Source organism: Xyrauchen texanus, chromosome 34 (genome assembly GCF_025860055.1).
Source record: "Xyrauchen texanus isolate HMW12.3.18 chromosome 34, RBS_HiC_50CHRs, whole genome shotgun sequence".
Taxonomy (NCBI): domain Eukaryota; kingdom Metazoa; phylum Chordata; class Actinopteri; order Cypriniformes; family Catostomidae; genus Xyrauchen; species Xyrauchen texanus.
In genome coordinates, this window is record NC_068309.1 from 30079266 (window position 1) to 30094472 (window position 15207).

Below are 15207 nucleotides of genomic sequence, written 5' to 3' on the forward strand. Positions count from 1 at the left end.
TGCATCTGTTGTTTTGGAGGTGGGTGATGACGTCAAACAAGTCCACAAAAACATAAGAACGCAAAAAGAACTGACAATGAGAAACCGCGACTATCGCCCTGTTCCTCACACAACGTTATTTTATCATCAAAACACTTTTACATAGCACATGACTTAAATATACATAACCAACTATGTTTTCGAGCTTGTTCGAGGCTGATCAAATTGAGCAGTAGCTCAACTGATAGAGTGTAGCATTTGCAATTCAACGGACCGGTGTGTAAATCTGCATGTTAGATGAAAGTATCATAGAAGCACCACGAAATTTGAATTGATTCAGCAATTGAGTTTTTCATGTCACATTTGCTTTTATGACACTATTGTTTAGGTTTAGGGTTGGGAGGTAGGTAGGTGTGACAGGGTGGAGGGCGGGGCCGTGATTATACACACCCGGTCCCTTATCATGCTAATTAAGCCTCCGAGAGGGATAAAGGCCGATTGCGGACAGTGGTGCAAGGAGAGAGAGATAGTTTACGGACATGTCCGTCATATGTGTGTTTTTGTCTTTTGTTGAAGTTTCTCATTAAACTATTATTTATATCGCCAGGCAGGTTCTCACCTCCTCCTTTCCATTGAACTGCTTTACAGTAGGTTTTGGTCATTTTAAAACTCATGTAATGACCATGTATATTACATTACATGGTCATTACATGGTCATTACATGGTCATGTAATGACCATGTAATGTAATATACATTTTTATATTTTCATATACCATAATACCTTTAAAAAAATTGTTGCCAGAGTCACATAATTTTCATGAGATGAGGCTGGTCATGTCCATAGACTTTAAGCCTAAAGTATCCTTTTTTTTTATTAATCCCCTTTTTTCCCAATTTGGAATGCCCAATTCCCACTATTTAGTATGTCCTCATGGTGGTGCGGTTACTCACCTCAATCCGGGTGGCAGAGGACAAGTCTCAGTTGCCTCTGCTTCTGCTCCTGAGACAGTCAATCCGTGCATCTTATCATGTGACTCGTTGTGCATGATACCGCGGAGACTCACAGCATGTGGACACTCTCCGTGATCCACGCGCCCCATTGAGAGCGAGACCCCCTAATTGCGACAACGAGGAGGTTACCCCATGTTACTCTACCCTCCCTAGCAACTGGGTCAATTTGGTTGCTTAGGAGACCTGGCTGGAGTCACTCAGCACACCCTGGATTCGAACTCTTGACTCCAGGGATGTTGTTTTTTTTTTTTTGTCAGTTTGTTATTTTTATGTTTACACATATTCTCATCAGCTAATTATTTATTAATTCCTCTGGCACTGACCTTGCTGTCCACCCCACCCCACTCACTAATGTGCTCTTCCTCTTTTGTTTGCAATCACAAGTTCATTGGCGATTCTGCTTTGGTTTGTGTTTGTTAGCACTGCAGTATTAATAGAACGCTGGAAAACACTTGCTACTTGATGTACTTGGACACGATCCAATGATATGCAGCAGTAGAATTAGCATTTTGCTTTTCTGGCTTATTTTTCTCCGCCAGCACCCTTGTGCAGGGTTCGAACTGTCATGTACCTGTCTCTTTGAAAGCCCGTCTCACAGAGGAGTGTGAGAGATAAGTGTGTTAGCATGTTTTGCTTTGAATAATTTGTCGAGCATGTTGTACATTATTGAGAGAGGGTTCTTACACTGGGCGTGTTCGCATTTGTACCATGACAAAGGATGATGTGTAACCATATGTATGATAGGAGTTTGTTTGATGTATGTCAGAGAAAGTGTGAAATGGTGTGTGGTTGTGGGTGTTACATTTAAAGTCAATGTGAAATGGCTTTCACAACCATTTTTTTTTTTACCAGTTATCCAACATATTTCTGTTTAAAACAGGAATTTCAACAAGAAAAAAATGGAGAGCGTGATACAAAAAATAATTATTTTGAAAAATCTATTAAAACACGTCAAGTTTGTAGAAATCTAATCTTTGTCTCCATGATGTTTTTATAAAGTTTGGATATAATGACTGATTAAAAATGCCATGTGGTGTAACCATCATTCTTTTTTTTACACATATCTTGATTTTTTTTTTAAAAATCAAGAATACTAAGAGAGTTGTTTTCAGGGTTACTTTATGTGAACTCTCAAAATGTGCCTTTTCATAAATTGTCAACATACGTGATTTAAAAAATATATACATATTTTTTACTCCACACACAGTCATGAGGATCTGAAGGAGTCCTTTCTGGTTTATTTCATTTTAAAATGGCTAAATAAAAGTTTTTCTGCTTTAAAAAAATAAAGAAATAATAATTAGAGATTATTCTGCACTACTCATGCCAGCATTTCTTTTTTTTTACTGTCCTCGGATGGTAACACCACATGACAAGTTTTTACTTTAAGCTCCAGAAAAAAAGATCAAAATAACTTTTAACTCTTGAAAAATGTACATCAAGTTAATTATAGAAGAGGTGTATTCAAGTAATTGTTTAATGTGAATTGCATTTTTTATGTATTTTTGAATAACTCAATAGATCAGGACACAAAATGAGCATCACAATAATTGACACCATTCCAGAGATGTATTTAAGAGTTAACCATAAAAATGAATATTCTGTCATTTACACACCCTTATGTCAAACAGTATGACTTTCTTTCTTCCATATGCAAAAATTCAAAAAATGTATTTCATGTCATTCCAACACTTGTCATTCTTTCTCCAGTTCTCGGCCTGGTCGTCCCCCCAAGCGTTCTCTCGGTGTGGCGATGCAGGACAGCTCTCGTTTGCTTCCTCACAGCGTTCACGGCCTGCTCTCCCCAGGTCTGCTCTCCCCGACAGGTAAGACCACCTCTTTGCTTGCACAACCACCAGGAAGACCTTAAAATACCAGCCTCACCTGCCAATGAATGATGCATCCAAGATCAATGCTAGTGAAACAAAATATAAATTGTCATATTTGTGCTTGAGCTCAATTTCAGTTTATGGTTTCATCTATCATTGGTGTAATCTGTAGAGTTAGGGGGCTTTCACACTAGCACTTTTGGTGCGCACCCCGGTTCGAATGACGTCAGAGTTCAGTTCGTTTGGATGATGTGAACGCTGTCTTCCGAACACGGGTGCGCACCCGCGAACCGTACTCGGGTCCGCTTAAAAAGGTGGTCTGGGGTACGGTTCATGTGAACTCCAGTATGAACTCCATATCATATCGCTGCTGATATGAACGCAATCGAACCAAACCGCGGAAGTGAACCGCTATTGATGACGTATAATGTGGTCGTCAGTCTCACACGCGTCACTTTCAAAATGAGCGGAAAGAGTTTACTTTCGTGCGTGCGTGCGTGTGAGTGTGTGTGTGTGTGTGTGTGTATATACACTTACCTTGATGAAAAGCGGGATTGACGCACACGCACTGCAAGCAGAGAGATGATTTCTGCTTGCCTTCGCAAAAATTGTCTTCGGCGGACAGCCCGCTGTCTTTTGAACGATTTCAGTATTTTTGCGGCAGACAGACGCAAGTGTGTTTCTGTATCTTGATGTTGAAAACAAAACCAAAGGTTAAAAAAAGAAGAACAAATGTGAACCGAGCAAGTCTATTCATTGAATTTTGACGCCTTTTCATTTCGCGGTTATCAAGCAACAGGATTACGCACCAGCTGCAGCTTGATGACGCAAGCGTACCGCGGTTCGGATACAAATATATAATGTGAACACAGTCCATCGGGGGCAGGGGGGAGGGGGGAGCAATCGAACTCGGGTTCGGAAAAGGCAATCGAACCAAGTGTGAAAGCCCCCTTAAAGTATTCTATTAATATTGTTCACAATTAGGGATAGGGGTTTTTCAAAATCCAAGGACCAGATTATTATAGAGATTTGGATTAGCCCCCACCTAACAACCAACCAGAACTCCTTAGCAACTGCCTAACAATGCCCTGACAACCACACAAAACACCTTAGCATTGTGTGGAGAATTTTGCACAGACAAGTACCACTCACATTTAATTAAAAACAATTTTAAAATCAGTTTTTATCTGTTCTCTCTCTCTCTCTCTCTCTCTCTCTCTCTCTCCCTCCCTCTCTCTCTCTCTCTCTCTCTCTCTCTCTTTTCCTTATTCCTCCCACTCTTCCACCTTCTGCAAATCAGCTCATATTGATTTTCCCCCTCTGTCCTTCACTGGCCACCACTGCGTCTCAAACAGAGGTTAAACTATTGGATTTCTGTAGCCTTCTTTGCTGTTTTCCTGCGCACACATTTGTTTTTTTCTCTCTCTCTCTCTTATTTTTATCCCTCTTTCATCTCTTAGGCCTTTTGAAAACAACCTTTTTAAGAAGAATTGTTTTAACGCTTTTACACCAAATCCCAAACCACCTGCATGTTTGTGAGAACATGTATATATTTACGTCTAAGTCTTGATAAACTCACTAAGAAATGCATGTGCGGGGTTTAAAATTCAAGTTGTAAGTCTACTTGTGAATATGCTTCTAATTTTCTTTTTTCTAAAGGAAAAATTTTTTTTTTTGCAAGTTATATAATCAGCATAACAATTTGAGAAAAACAGTTGCCTAGTTATTTGTTTTTTTATTTGTATTTTGTCCCCCTATATTTTGGTATGTCCTTCCTCCTGTATGCTTTTTCCCCCGTGTATTTTGTTTGTCCCACTATATTTTGTTTTGTCCTCCAGTTTTTTGTATGTCCCTCCTGTATTTTGATTTGTCCCCCTATATTTTGTTTTGTCCTTCTGTTTTTTGTATGTCCTTTCTCCTGTATTTTGATTTGTCCCCCTACATGTTGTATGTACTTCCTCCCGTATTTTGATTTGTCCCCCTAAATTTTGTTTTGTCCTATATTTAGTTTTGTCCTCCTGATTGTTTTGTATGTCCTTCTTCCTGTAATTTTATTTGTCCCCTTGTATTTTATTTGTCCCCATTGTTTTGTATGTCCTTCCTAATATATTTTGTTTTGACTCCCATATATTTTGTTTTCTATCCCTGTATTTTTTGGTCCCCCCATATTTAGATTTTTTCCCCCCTATATTTTATTTTGTCCCCCCTGTATTTTACATTTTGTAGTTAATATGGTCAATGTCACACATATTCTCATTTGATTAGTGCTCTAGAAATAGAAATTCTTACTATTTTGCATTGTAACTATTTAGTTTTCTTTTTTTTAATCCTCAAACTTTCTACAGTATTCATTTCCAAGTTTACTCTAGACTGATTCATGTAAGATTTTGAGTCTCAGATTTATTATGTGGACTAAGACTTTTGAACCACACTGTATGTCTCGTTTAACGTTCACTTTGCTCTGTAATATTTTGCTTTGATATAGCATGTGCACTATCCTCCTGAAGCCACATATCCGCTCTTTCCACTCGTATGTTTGCTCATACATATACAAGTCTTGATTAAGACAGGAACACATACTCACGCCTCGTTTAATGTTAACTTTGCCCTGATACGTTCATGTAATTTCCACTGTCCTCCGTAAGCCAGAGTTCCACTCCTTTCCTTTTAGTTTTGGTTCTCTAAATTGCTGATGGTAGTGCCAATTTAGCTCTCACAATGGCCAGCGCAAGTTTCGATTGGCGTGGTACGGAGTAGCCGGAGCAGTCCGTTAGCCGGCCCTGCTGATTTATTTTAGATGACTCTGTTGTTATTTCTGCCGGGCGGCTCCGGGGGGAAGGAGCTCTTTAAAATGTGTGTCCACATTTCTCTCAATCCCTTTTCTTATCGGGGGATGGCAGGACTTTTGCCATTACCGCTACGCCAACAAACATATGACTTTGTGGGATGTGAAGCAATTTGAGAACATGGTTAATTAATAGATGTATAGATCTAATTTATGATGCTTTCTAGGTATATTAAACAGGTTATTACCAGTGTAATAGCATTCCTTTGTCATTCAATTTAATTTTTTGTTTAATAAATTGTTCACCCAAATGGTCAATTCTGTCATATACTCACCCTTGTGTTGATAAAAAACCCTGACTTTCTTTATGACTTTTTTCTTCCATGACATGCAAAAGATATTTAGCAGAATATTCAAGATGATCTTTTCCATAAAATGAATGCAGATAGTGACCAAGTGTTGTCAAGCCCAAAAAAGGACAAAAAGCACCATAAATGTAGCCCATACAACTTGTGTACTATATCTCAATTCTAAAATGTTAGTTGTTATTTGATGAAAATCTTCCCCCTTGCCTTAGCTCTCAAATCTCATTCACACATCAGCTTATTTGAATTTTGTGTTGTGATCGGTCATATAACATATTACAAATGCCATTCTGCATCACTGACATCAAATTTGACACGATGCATATACTTAAATGTCATGTGATGATACTTTTTTGAACAACATGAGGGTGAGTAAATGATGGCAGAATTTTTGTGAAGTTTGAAGTTTTTGTAAACTGTTATTTTAATGGTTTTCAGCAGAATCCAAACCATTCATTTGCACTTGAGTTTAGTTTGAATTTAGCAAACATGCATTTACTGTCACATATCTTACATCATATAACTTAAAGCCAATGACTTTTTTTTCCATCTGGTAGTTACAGTACTGGCATTATTTGTCCAAATAAATAGAAAAGGAGGCAACATTTTTGGATTGCCTCCAAGTGTGTCCTAAACGCTGCATCTTTTTCTGTGGTTCTGCTCATAAATCCATGCGTCCTGAGATTTCACTGTTGCTAAATGAAATGATCTCCACTTGCATTTCAGAATATATCAATGTATTCTGTATGACAGCAATATCAACATATTGTGAAACCTAGTGGCTGAACTTCCTCTTATTGTTTATAGTGAACGATTATGCCGCTACACTTGCATTTCTTGATTTACTATTGTATCTTCTGCTTACAATACAAAATACACATGTAAATTTAGTCAAGCAGATCAAATGTGTCTAAGCAATCCTTTCCTATACATCATTTGACATTTTATGCAATTGTACAACACTTTCATTGAAATATCTTTAATTATACAGTATTCACTATAATGTAACTGCTGCGATGCTAAAAAACATTAACTTGTAAATGGTACAACATTTTCAAGAAAATTAAAAAATGTGCTACTTTTTAATAGAGATAGAACCGAGTGTAATTAGTAGTGGTAATTTTTTTAATTTAGTATTGATTCTAATAACATTTGACCTTATTGTACACAGTAATGAATTGATTCATAATGATTTTTTTTTTCATTACTGTTATAATAATCATAACTGTTATTAAAAAATTTGCTATCTATAATCTTCTGTTCTGTCATAGTTTCCATTAATTTCTTCATGACTCCCCAAAAAAAAATCCTCAAAAAAAACTATTTTGGTTGTGAATGTGCAGCCATACATAATTTCACAACAAACATGCTTGTTTTTTATTTTGTTTTGTTACGCATTTGATGCATCATAACTATTAGTGCATTCTAGCAGCGTTTCCACCTCATCAGCAGATTCTGATCAGAGTTGTCATTTAATAATTAGCAGCGATTTGTGCTCTTATTACTTACTTATGCCATAATTAGACAGAACAAAGTGGTGGCTCAACTGATGCAGCGCTCAGAAGAGGATATCAGTGCTCGCCAACACCTTCAGAGAGAGAAAAACAGCAAGAGAAAGACGTCTCTAGAGAAATGAAGCGTTTTCTCTTCTCTCCAAGCTCTCCTGTGTGTTTTCAGTCAAGACAGAGTGTCAGACCTGCTAGTAAACCAGGTGTTGTTGTAAGCTTTGTTTTTGCATTTGGTTTCGTGGATTGCTGTTGACAGAAACATTATAAGTCTGTGGCACTTTAGTGGAGGAGATAGAGGGAGAGACAGAGAGAGAGAGAGAGAGAGAGCTAATGTGTATTTTATATGGTTATTAGTGATGCACCAAAACGTTAAGGTTACTGTTGTAATCTCCGTTCCACGATGGAAGGACCGAGATGTTGTGTCGATTGTAGTGACACAAGGGCTCTCTTCTGAGAGCCTCACATACCTCTGAACTTGAGAAAAGGCCAATGTCAAGTTGGCAGACAGAATTTGCATGCCCCGCCCACGGACATACGGGTATAAAGAGGAGCGGGGGAGCGACTGACAGACAGGTTTTCACTGAGGAGCCGAGAATAAGGTTACGGCGCATTACAGTGGTAGGGATAGTGACATGGCAAGGGGAACACAACGTCTCTGTGACAGGGCGGAGGGCGGGGCCGGGTCGTGATTATACACACCCCGTCCCTTATCAGGCTAATTAAGCCTCCGAGACGGATAAAGGCCGATTGCGGACGGTGGTGCACGAGAGAGAGAGATCGTTTACGGACATGTCCGTCGTGTGTGTGTGTGTTTGTCTTTTGTTTAAGTTAATCATTAAAATATTGTTTATATCGCCAGGCGTGTTCTCGCCTCCTCCATTCCATTGAACTGCTTTAAAGTCTCGTTCCTTCCATCGGGGAACAGAGGTTACAACAGTAACCATGATGTTCCCCTTCTGTCACTCACTCGACATTGTGTCGATTGTAGTAACACAAGGGGTCCCACTTCAAAATACCGTGCACTACCCATGTTACGTGACTGCCGAGCCAGGTGTAAGCAGGCTGCTGTGTGCTAGAAGCAGCTGGGTTGGCAGCACGTAACCCTCCCCAACACCCCCTATGAAAGGTGTCATATACCACTCTTAATTTCCCAGCACCTGTACGGGAACAGGGTACATGACTTGTATGGGAGCCAGCCGGCCAGCCGTGCCTTTTCCTTCTCTCTGTGTTTCTCGTCATAGAGTTAAAAGCGGCTGGGGCTATAGACACTTCCTTTTCTGTTCCTATTCTTTCAGGGGGAAAAGGCCCTGCGGAGACCACAACCAACCCAGTGGGGGTAGGTAACTTGTGGCTAATACACACAAAGGTTGTCAAGCCACCCGTGGACATGGTATGGTGGTAGATCCTGCCTGACGAGTTGCTACAGACACGGCTACCGGGGACAGCGAGGACTGCCCAAGGAGACACGGGTCTTGCCAAAGATCGTATCGCTGAAAATACGAGGGGGCACGGCCTGGGTGTGATAGGCTAGGGAATAGCATCAACAACCCAATTCCGCTGTCTGCCAAAGCAGATAAAGAGCTGCTCAGAGCATCTAGAGCCCAGCGTGCAGTCCACATGGATACGCAAAGAACGTACTGGATACAGCAACAAAGAGGGTGGGTCTGCCACCTCCCGGGGGTCATAGGAACCTAGGGCATGTAGCCTGGTCACGGTCTTTGGATGAGGTGAGCATCTGCCTGACCAATTTGCCAGGGAGGTGCTGTCACGAGGAGCGTGAGATCCGAGAACCAGATCCGAGTGGGCCTGTAAGGAGCCACTAAGGTGACCTGATCCTCGTCCTCCCTGAGCTTGCACTGCACCAGCATGCAGGGCGCAGGCGGCCTGTCCAGTGGTGTTGTAGGCTTCGCAGTCAGTGACGACATTGTCCTACAGGCCTTGGAGGGGAATACCGGGCGGTCCCGCCAGGTGGCGGCGTTCTCGGGACACAAGTGGATCGCAACCGCCTTGCCCAACTGAGGGCCCTCCGTACATATGTGGACCACCCCACTGTCCAGGGTAGTGAGAGCAGACGAGCGAGGCGGTTGGTTCCGGGCAGTAAAAGGTGCTCTCCACGAATTTGTCGGCTCGTCATACACTTCCAGGAAGAAAGGTACCGGGGGTGGGGGGGGGGCGGGTGGCTATGAGCAGCACCCTGTCCTGAGGAACCGATCAAATAGCAGTGGGGGGGGGCGTAGGTTTTTCTGTCCACCTCACACTCGTGGTGGCCCAGGAAAGCATAGCAGACATCCGTGCGTCAGGCTCAGACTGGGCGAGCAGACCCGAAGGTGGCAGCCCAGACGAGTCATCAGCATCAGATGCCGCTGTGATGCTCTCCGAAGCAATGATCGTCATCCAATTCCGGGGGCTCTAAGGAAAATGCCTGCTGGCCACGAGGCGAGCCACACTCATCCTGAGCTCGGACGGAAGCAAGCAAGCGTCCCGGGGGGCGGGAGGATCGTGGGGTTTTACCCGGCGAAACTGAGCCCGTCGCCATCCCCGAATCACCTTCAACGCCAGCCAGGTCGTCCTCAATCCCGTAGGAAGAAGGAACTATGCGGGGGGGCGGCTGAAGTGGCTTTCTCTCATGAGAAAAGAAAGCCGTGACGGCAATGTTGCCATGGTTATGTTCTCGCACTGAGAACATAAACCATTCATAAAATGCTGCCTGTGTGTGTGTTCGCAGCCCAGGCACACGAGGCAGCTTTTTATGATCGGCAGAAGTGGAGAGAAATCGACCGCATCCAGGAACTACACAGATGCGGAAGGGAATCTTGAAAAAGACACGTTCTGAAAAGGACGGCCAACGCCTGCTGTGTATTGCTCTTTTATGAGTGGAAACTCAAACTCTTTTAGAGGAAATAAATTATTTTAGGAGGAGAAACACTTTTTCAGGCAATGAAAGCGCTGTCGATGCGCCCAGGGGTGTGGATTGCACAGCGTGCACAAAGGAGAAAGCCACTGGAATGCGCCGTCCAACAGCAGTGCTTATCGCCAGTAGAGGTGAGTGGAACAGTGGTGAACTCAGCTTTGCTGTTGCACAACCGCTTGGCTCCAAAGAAAATATCTGCCTGACATTCGCTCCCCTGTTCGCCTTTATACCCGTATGTCCGGGGGCGGGGCATGCAAATTCTGTCTGCCAACTTAACATTGGCCTTTTCTCAAGTTCAGAGGTACGCACGCGAGGCTCTCAGAAGAGACCCCTTGTGTCACTACAATCGACACAACGTCGAGTGTTTGACAGAAGGGGAACTGGTCACACTGGTCCAAAAACTGAAAAGAATTATTATTATTACTATTATTTTTTATTTTATTATTTTTATTCAATTGTAAATGTTATTATTAGGGATGCACCATATTTTCTATAACTAGACATTTTATTATAAAATAGTAGTAGATAGAACATTATTTTATTAAAAAAAAATGTGTACCTATTAAGAAAACCTTTATTGTTAACTACTGGATAATGCAACAGTAAAATGAACAGTAGTTCCAGTGAAAATATTCAATTGGCTTTTTTTTTTTCACATTGTATGTGAACATGGAATATGGAACAGATTCTTTACTGGATCTCTTATTTGTGTTCGCTCTAAGTAATTTATCAGTCAATTAAAATATTATTGTAATTGTAATATATTGTTATTATTGTTAATATATTATAATAATAATCTAGTAACTATATATTATGCAATGATACAATTTCAGTCAGAATTTCTGTCTGTAGGCTAGTTCACAGTAGTTGTTTAATTTGCTTCTCATCAGGTGAAATTCTCCTCTGGTGCCATTCTTAATGCATGTTTTAAGCGCACCAAACTATCAAGCATCTACAGCTGAGATGGATTCAAGTGGTGCACTCCTATATTGCGAGCCGCAGCGCTGAAAACAGCAGTGCATCAATAGTCCTGCACATGCTATTAGTGTGTGTCAACAACAGAGCAGCGCTCATTTACTGAAGCGCACTGCACATGCAGACTGTATATTTAGTTATTAAACTAATTTGCAAATCACAAAACTATTGTATGGCTTCAAAGAGACTGAATATAATGCATATGGGTCATAAGGACTAATAGTGCTTTTAAGCTTCTTTAATGTCGTATTGGAGCTTGACAGTAACGACCATGACACAAATAACACACTAAAAATCACTCTTAAAAGGATATTTCACCCAAAAATGAAAATTCTTCACAAATGTATTCATTAAAATAATTTACTCACCCTTATACCATCCCAGATGTGCATGACTTTCTTTCTTCTGCAGAACACAAACAAAGTGAATGGTGGCCAGAACTTTAAAGCTCCAAAAATCACATAAAGGCAGCGTAAAAGTAATCCATACGACTCCAGTGAGAGATGCAGTCCTTAAGAGATGCAATCGCTTTGGGTGAGAAACAGATCAATATTTAAATCCTTTTTTACTATAAATCTCCACTTTCACTTTCAGAATATGAAAAGTAAGGTAACCTAAATTAGACATAATGTAACTGGTTCTGTTAAAATTTTCAGCCTATATTTTCAAAAAATATATAATCTTTTGGTCGAAAAATTTTAATTGCATTTTATGCCATTTTTGGTCAATTGAATACAGTGACAAATTATTATTGTTATTTTTGAATTAAGGGGCAATATTTGCCACGGAAAACAAGTATTCACTACTGGGGCATCTTCCCCTCATGTGAGTAATTATTATAACTTCTGTAATCTTTTCTTACAAGTTAAGGTCAATCGACAACATGCATGACACAATGTTGATTACCGCAACAACAAAAAAATCAATATGGGTTACAGTAAGGCACTTACAATGGAAGCGAATGAGGCCAGTCCACAAACATTACATTACATTTTAAAAGTCACAAGACACAAACATTACATGTTTTAACAAACATTTTGTGTTATTAAAATTTACAAGTAAGAAAATGTTTTTTTGCAGTGTTCCCAGCTCACGATCTGTTCCGGATCTGAGTCTGGGCCAACCGCTGATAACAGATAACTGATGGTTGGCACTGATGTAAAATGTCAGCGAAAGGACACTTTCTCTCAGACTCACACATTCACACACACACTTTCCCCGCCACCGTTCTCATATACACACACTTGTAGAAAACAACACAAACCTGCCCATACACACACACACACACACACACACACACACTCACAGACACACTCTCTTTCTGTCTCTCTCTTTTTCTCTGTGGGTGAAAACAATTGCAGGCCTAGCTGGCGACTTTGATGAATGACATGTCCCTTTGGGGAGCAGTTTCTCCATCTGTATGCCCCCCAAACCACATATACACTCATAACACACTCACTCACAAAAACACGTGCAGAAACACACAATGCACTCACAGTATTTAAGACTGCCGCTGGCTCCGTCATGCACCTGTAAACATTCTCGTGCACACAGCGCTCAAGACATCTTTTTCAAGTACCTAGAGTCTCTTTGTCAGCCGTTGTTTCAAAGTTATTTAGTACGACCAGTACTTTTTTGTCTGGTTTCCACTATTAATTGAGCCTTAGGCCACTTTCACACAATGCGTTTTCATTTAAAAAACTGTTTTCAGTTTCCTACGTAAACTGCAATAGTGATGTAAACATATTAGTGTGGACGTGGCCTCGGTTTTACGGTGTGACCTCTAGGGATGGGTCATTGACGTGTTAATTAGTGATATTGATTAGTTTATGTAGATTTTTTTGTTTTGTTTAATTTTAGATTAGATTTGCTGGACTTTAAAGCTCTCACGGGAAAGTTTGAAGCACTGCCGCTAAAGCCACGCAGACAGTCTTCGGCGATTGTGTTGTGTCTCACGCAGTATTTGAGCATTTTGTTTAAGAGTGTTTTTCACGCTAAATAAAACAAGCAATGGACGTCAAAATGTTTGCAGAAAAAATTACTTAAATTCCAAGTTGTTGTTTTTTTGACCAAAACCTATTGTATGCCTTCAGAAGACTTGGAATATGACATACGAGCCAGACTTTAATGACAATTTTGTGTTCTTTTTAAGCTTTAAAATAAGGCACTATCCACTGCCATTGTATTGAAAAGACGCTGGGGGATCTTCATTAAGAACAAGAAAGTCATACAGTAGAGGTTTGTGTAAACAACTTTCGGTATTCTGCCTTGAGCTTTGTAAGGAACACAATTCTCTCTTCTTTTTTCGAAGTGGTCACTTGCTTTGCACTCTGACTAGAGGGGTTACAGTAAGTGTGTGTGCATGTAGAATAGTGCAATAGAGCTAGGATTAATAAAACATGGAGATCTGTTTAGTGACATATGGGCCAGCACAGCTCGTCTCCTGCATTCTAATGAATGCTAAGCCTTTCAAAATGTGAGAGAATAGAGCTTTGTGTTGCCAGGAATGTAGATATCAGTGAGAACCAGTGAGCATTTTAACCTTCGATTCATATGGACGCTTTGTAAGGAGTGTATACAACAACACCAAACTTCATTTCTTACTTTTTTTCAGGATTGCTTTTTAACACAAATCATCAACACGAGATGTAAAATGTCATAAGGAGTCATGTGTAAACAAATGCATCTTGAAGTGACACAGTTGTGCAGTTTTAACATATGGCAGTCAGTTGACAAGTCAGCTGAAAAAAAATCCACAGTTGAACACAAATTAAGCTGGTAATTTACAAACCATTTCTTCTGTGTCAGTAACTTCTCACCGCCTTAACTTGTGGGAGCGAATGAACAATATCATTAGCACGTTTGTGACTCTTTTAAAGGTGATGGCAGTATAATCTTGAAGGAATTTGTTTAATGTCAACTTGTAATAAAGTGTAAGTGATGTTATGTTGCTAGAAAAACTTAAAGGAATAGTTCACCCAAAAATGGGATCCCAATTGTGTCACCTTCTTGCCATTCCAAACCTGTAGGACTTTCTTTCATATTCAGAATGTCTTTTCAATACAATGGTGGTTGATAGGGACTCACTTTAAAGCTTAAAAATGCATCCAAAAGAACCATAAAAGATTTCAACGTGTCTCATGTGAAATAAACCAAGACTTCTGAAAGCATACTATAAGTTTTTGGTAAGAAAACTTGTTATTTTATAAAATGTTATTTTTCACTGAAAATCTTGATGTTCTAGTTCAGGATTGTACAAGAAGCTTGTGGCAAGGTTTCACATTAGAACTTATGATGTTTAACACTACAATGCAAGTTTTTGAAAAGAGTTTTGAACTTTAACTGTGTTTAAACCAACAAAAAACGTCTTGTCACAAATCCACTTACAATGGAAGTTGGCCTACATAAACTTGCGTAAAACTGAGGAACAAAATTACAGTCTGTGGTAGTCAATACAGCTTCAGTTATATTTATTCCAGAACTTTTTTTAAGAAATGTATGATGTTATGTATTTTAGACCAATTTGTGCTGTGTATAATGAATTGGGGTTTTGTTATATTATTTAACACCAGATTCCACTTCCTCTACTTCTGCTTATTTATGAAATGCAATGTCCTCCTGTAAAACACACACACACACACACACACACACACACACACACACACACACACACACACACACACACACACACACACACACACACACACACACACACACACACAATTATAGAGCTAGCAGAATTTTTTTTGCTTTATTATAATAATACAAAAATAAAAAACACACGCACACACATAAACAGACCTCCATTGGGTGGCCTTTAATCCCTATTTAATGAAGGTTATG

At 40.1% G+C, this 15207-nt stretch overlaps 1 protein-coding gene across 2 annotated transcripts in view; it reads left to right on the forward strand.

Moving 5' to 3' along the window:
- Positions 1 to 15207, forward strand: part of LOC127627457 (dachshund homolog 2-like) — a 214810-nt gene that overhangs the window by 94022 nt on the left and 105581 nt on the right. For both annotated transcript variants that reach the window (XM_052103842.1, XM_052103840.1), the window contains exon 2: positions 2702 to 2817. In XM_052103842.1, coding sequence (XP_051959802.1) covers positions 2702 to 2817 — 116 coding nt within the window. The remainder of the gene's footprint in view (positions 1 to 2701; positions 2818 to 15207) is intronic.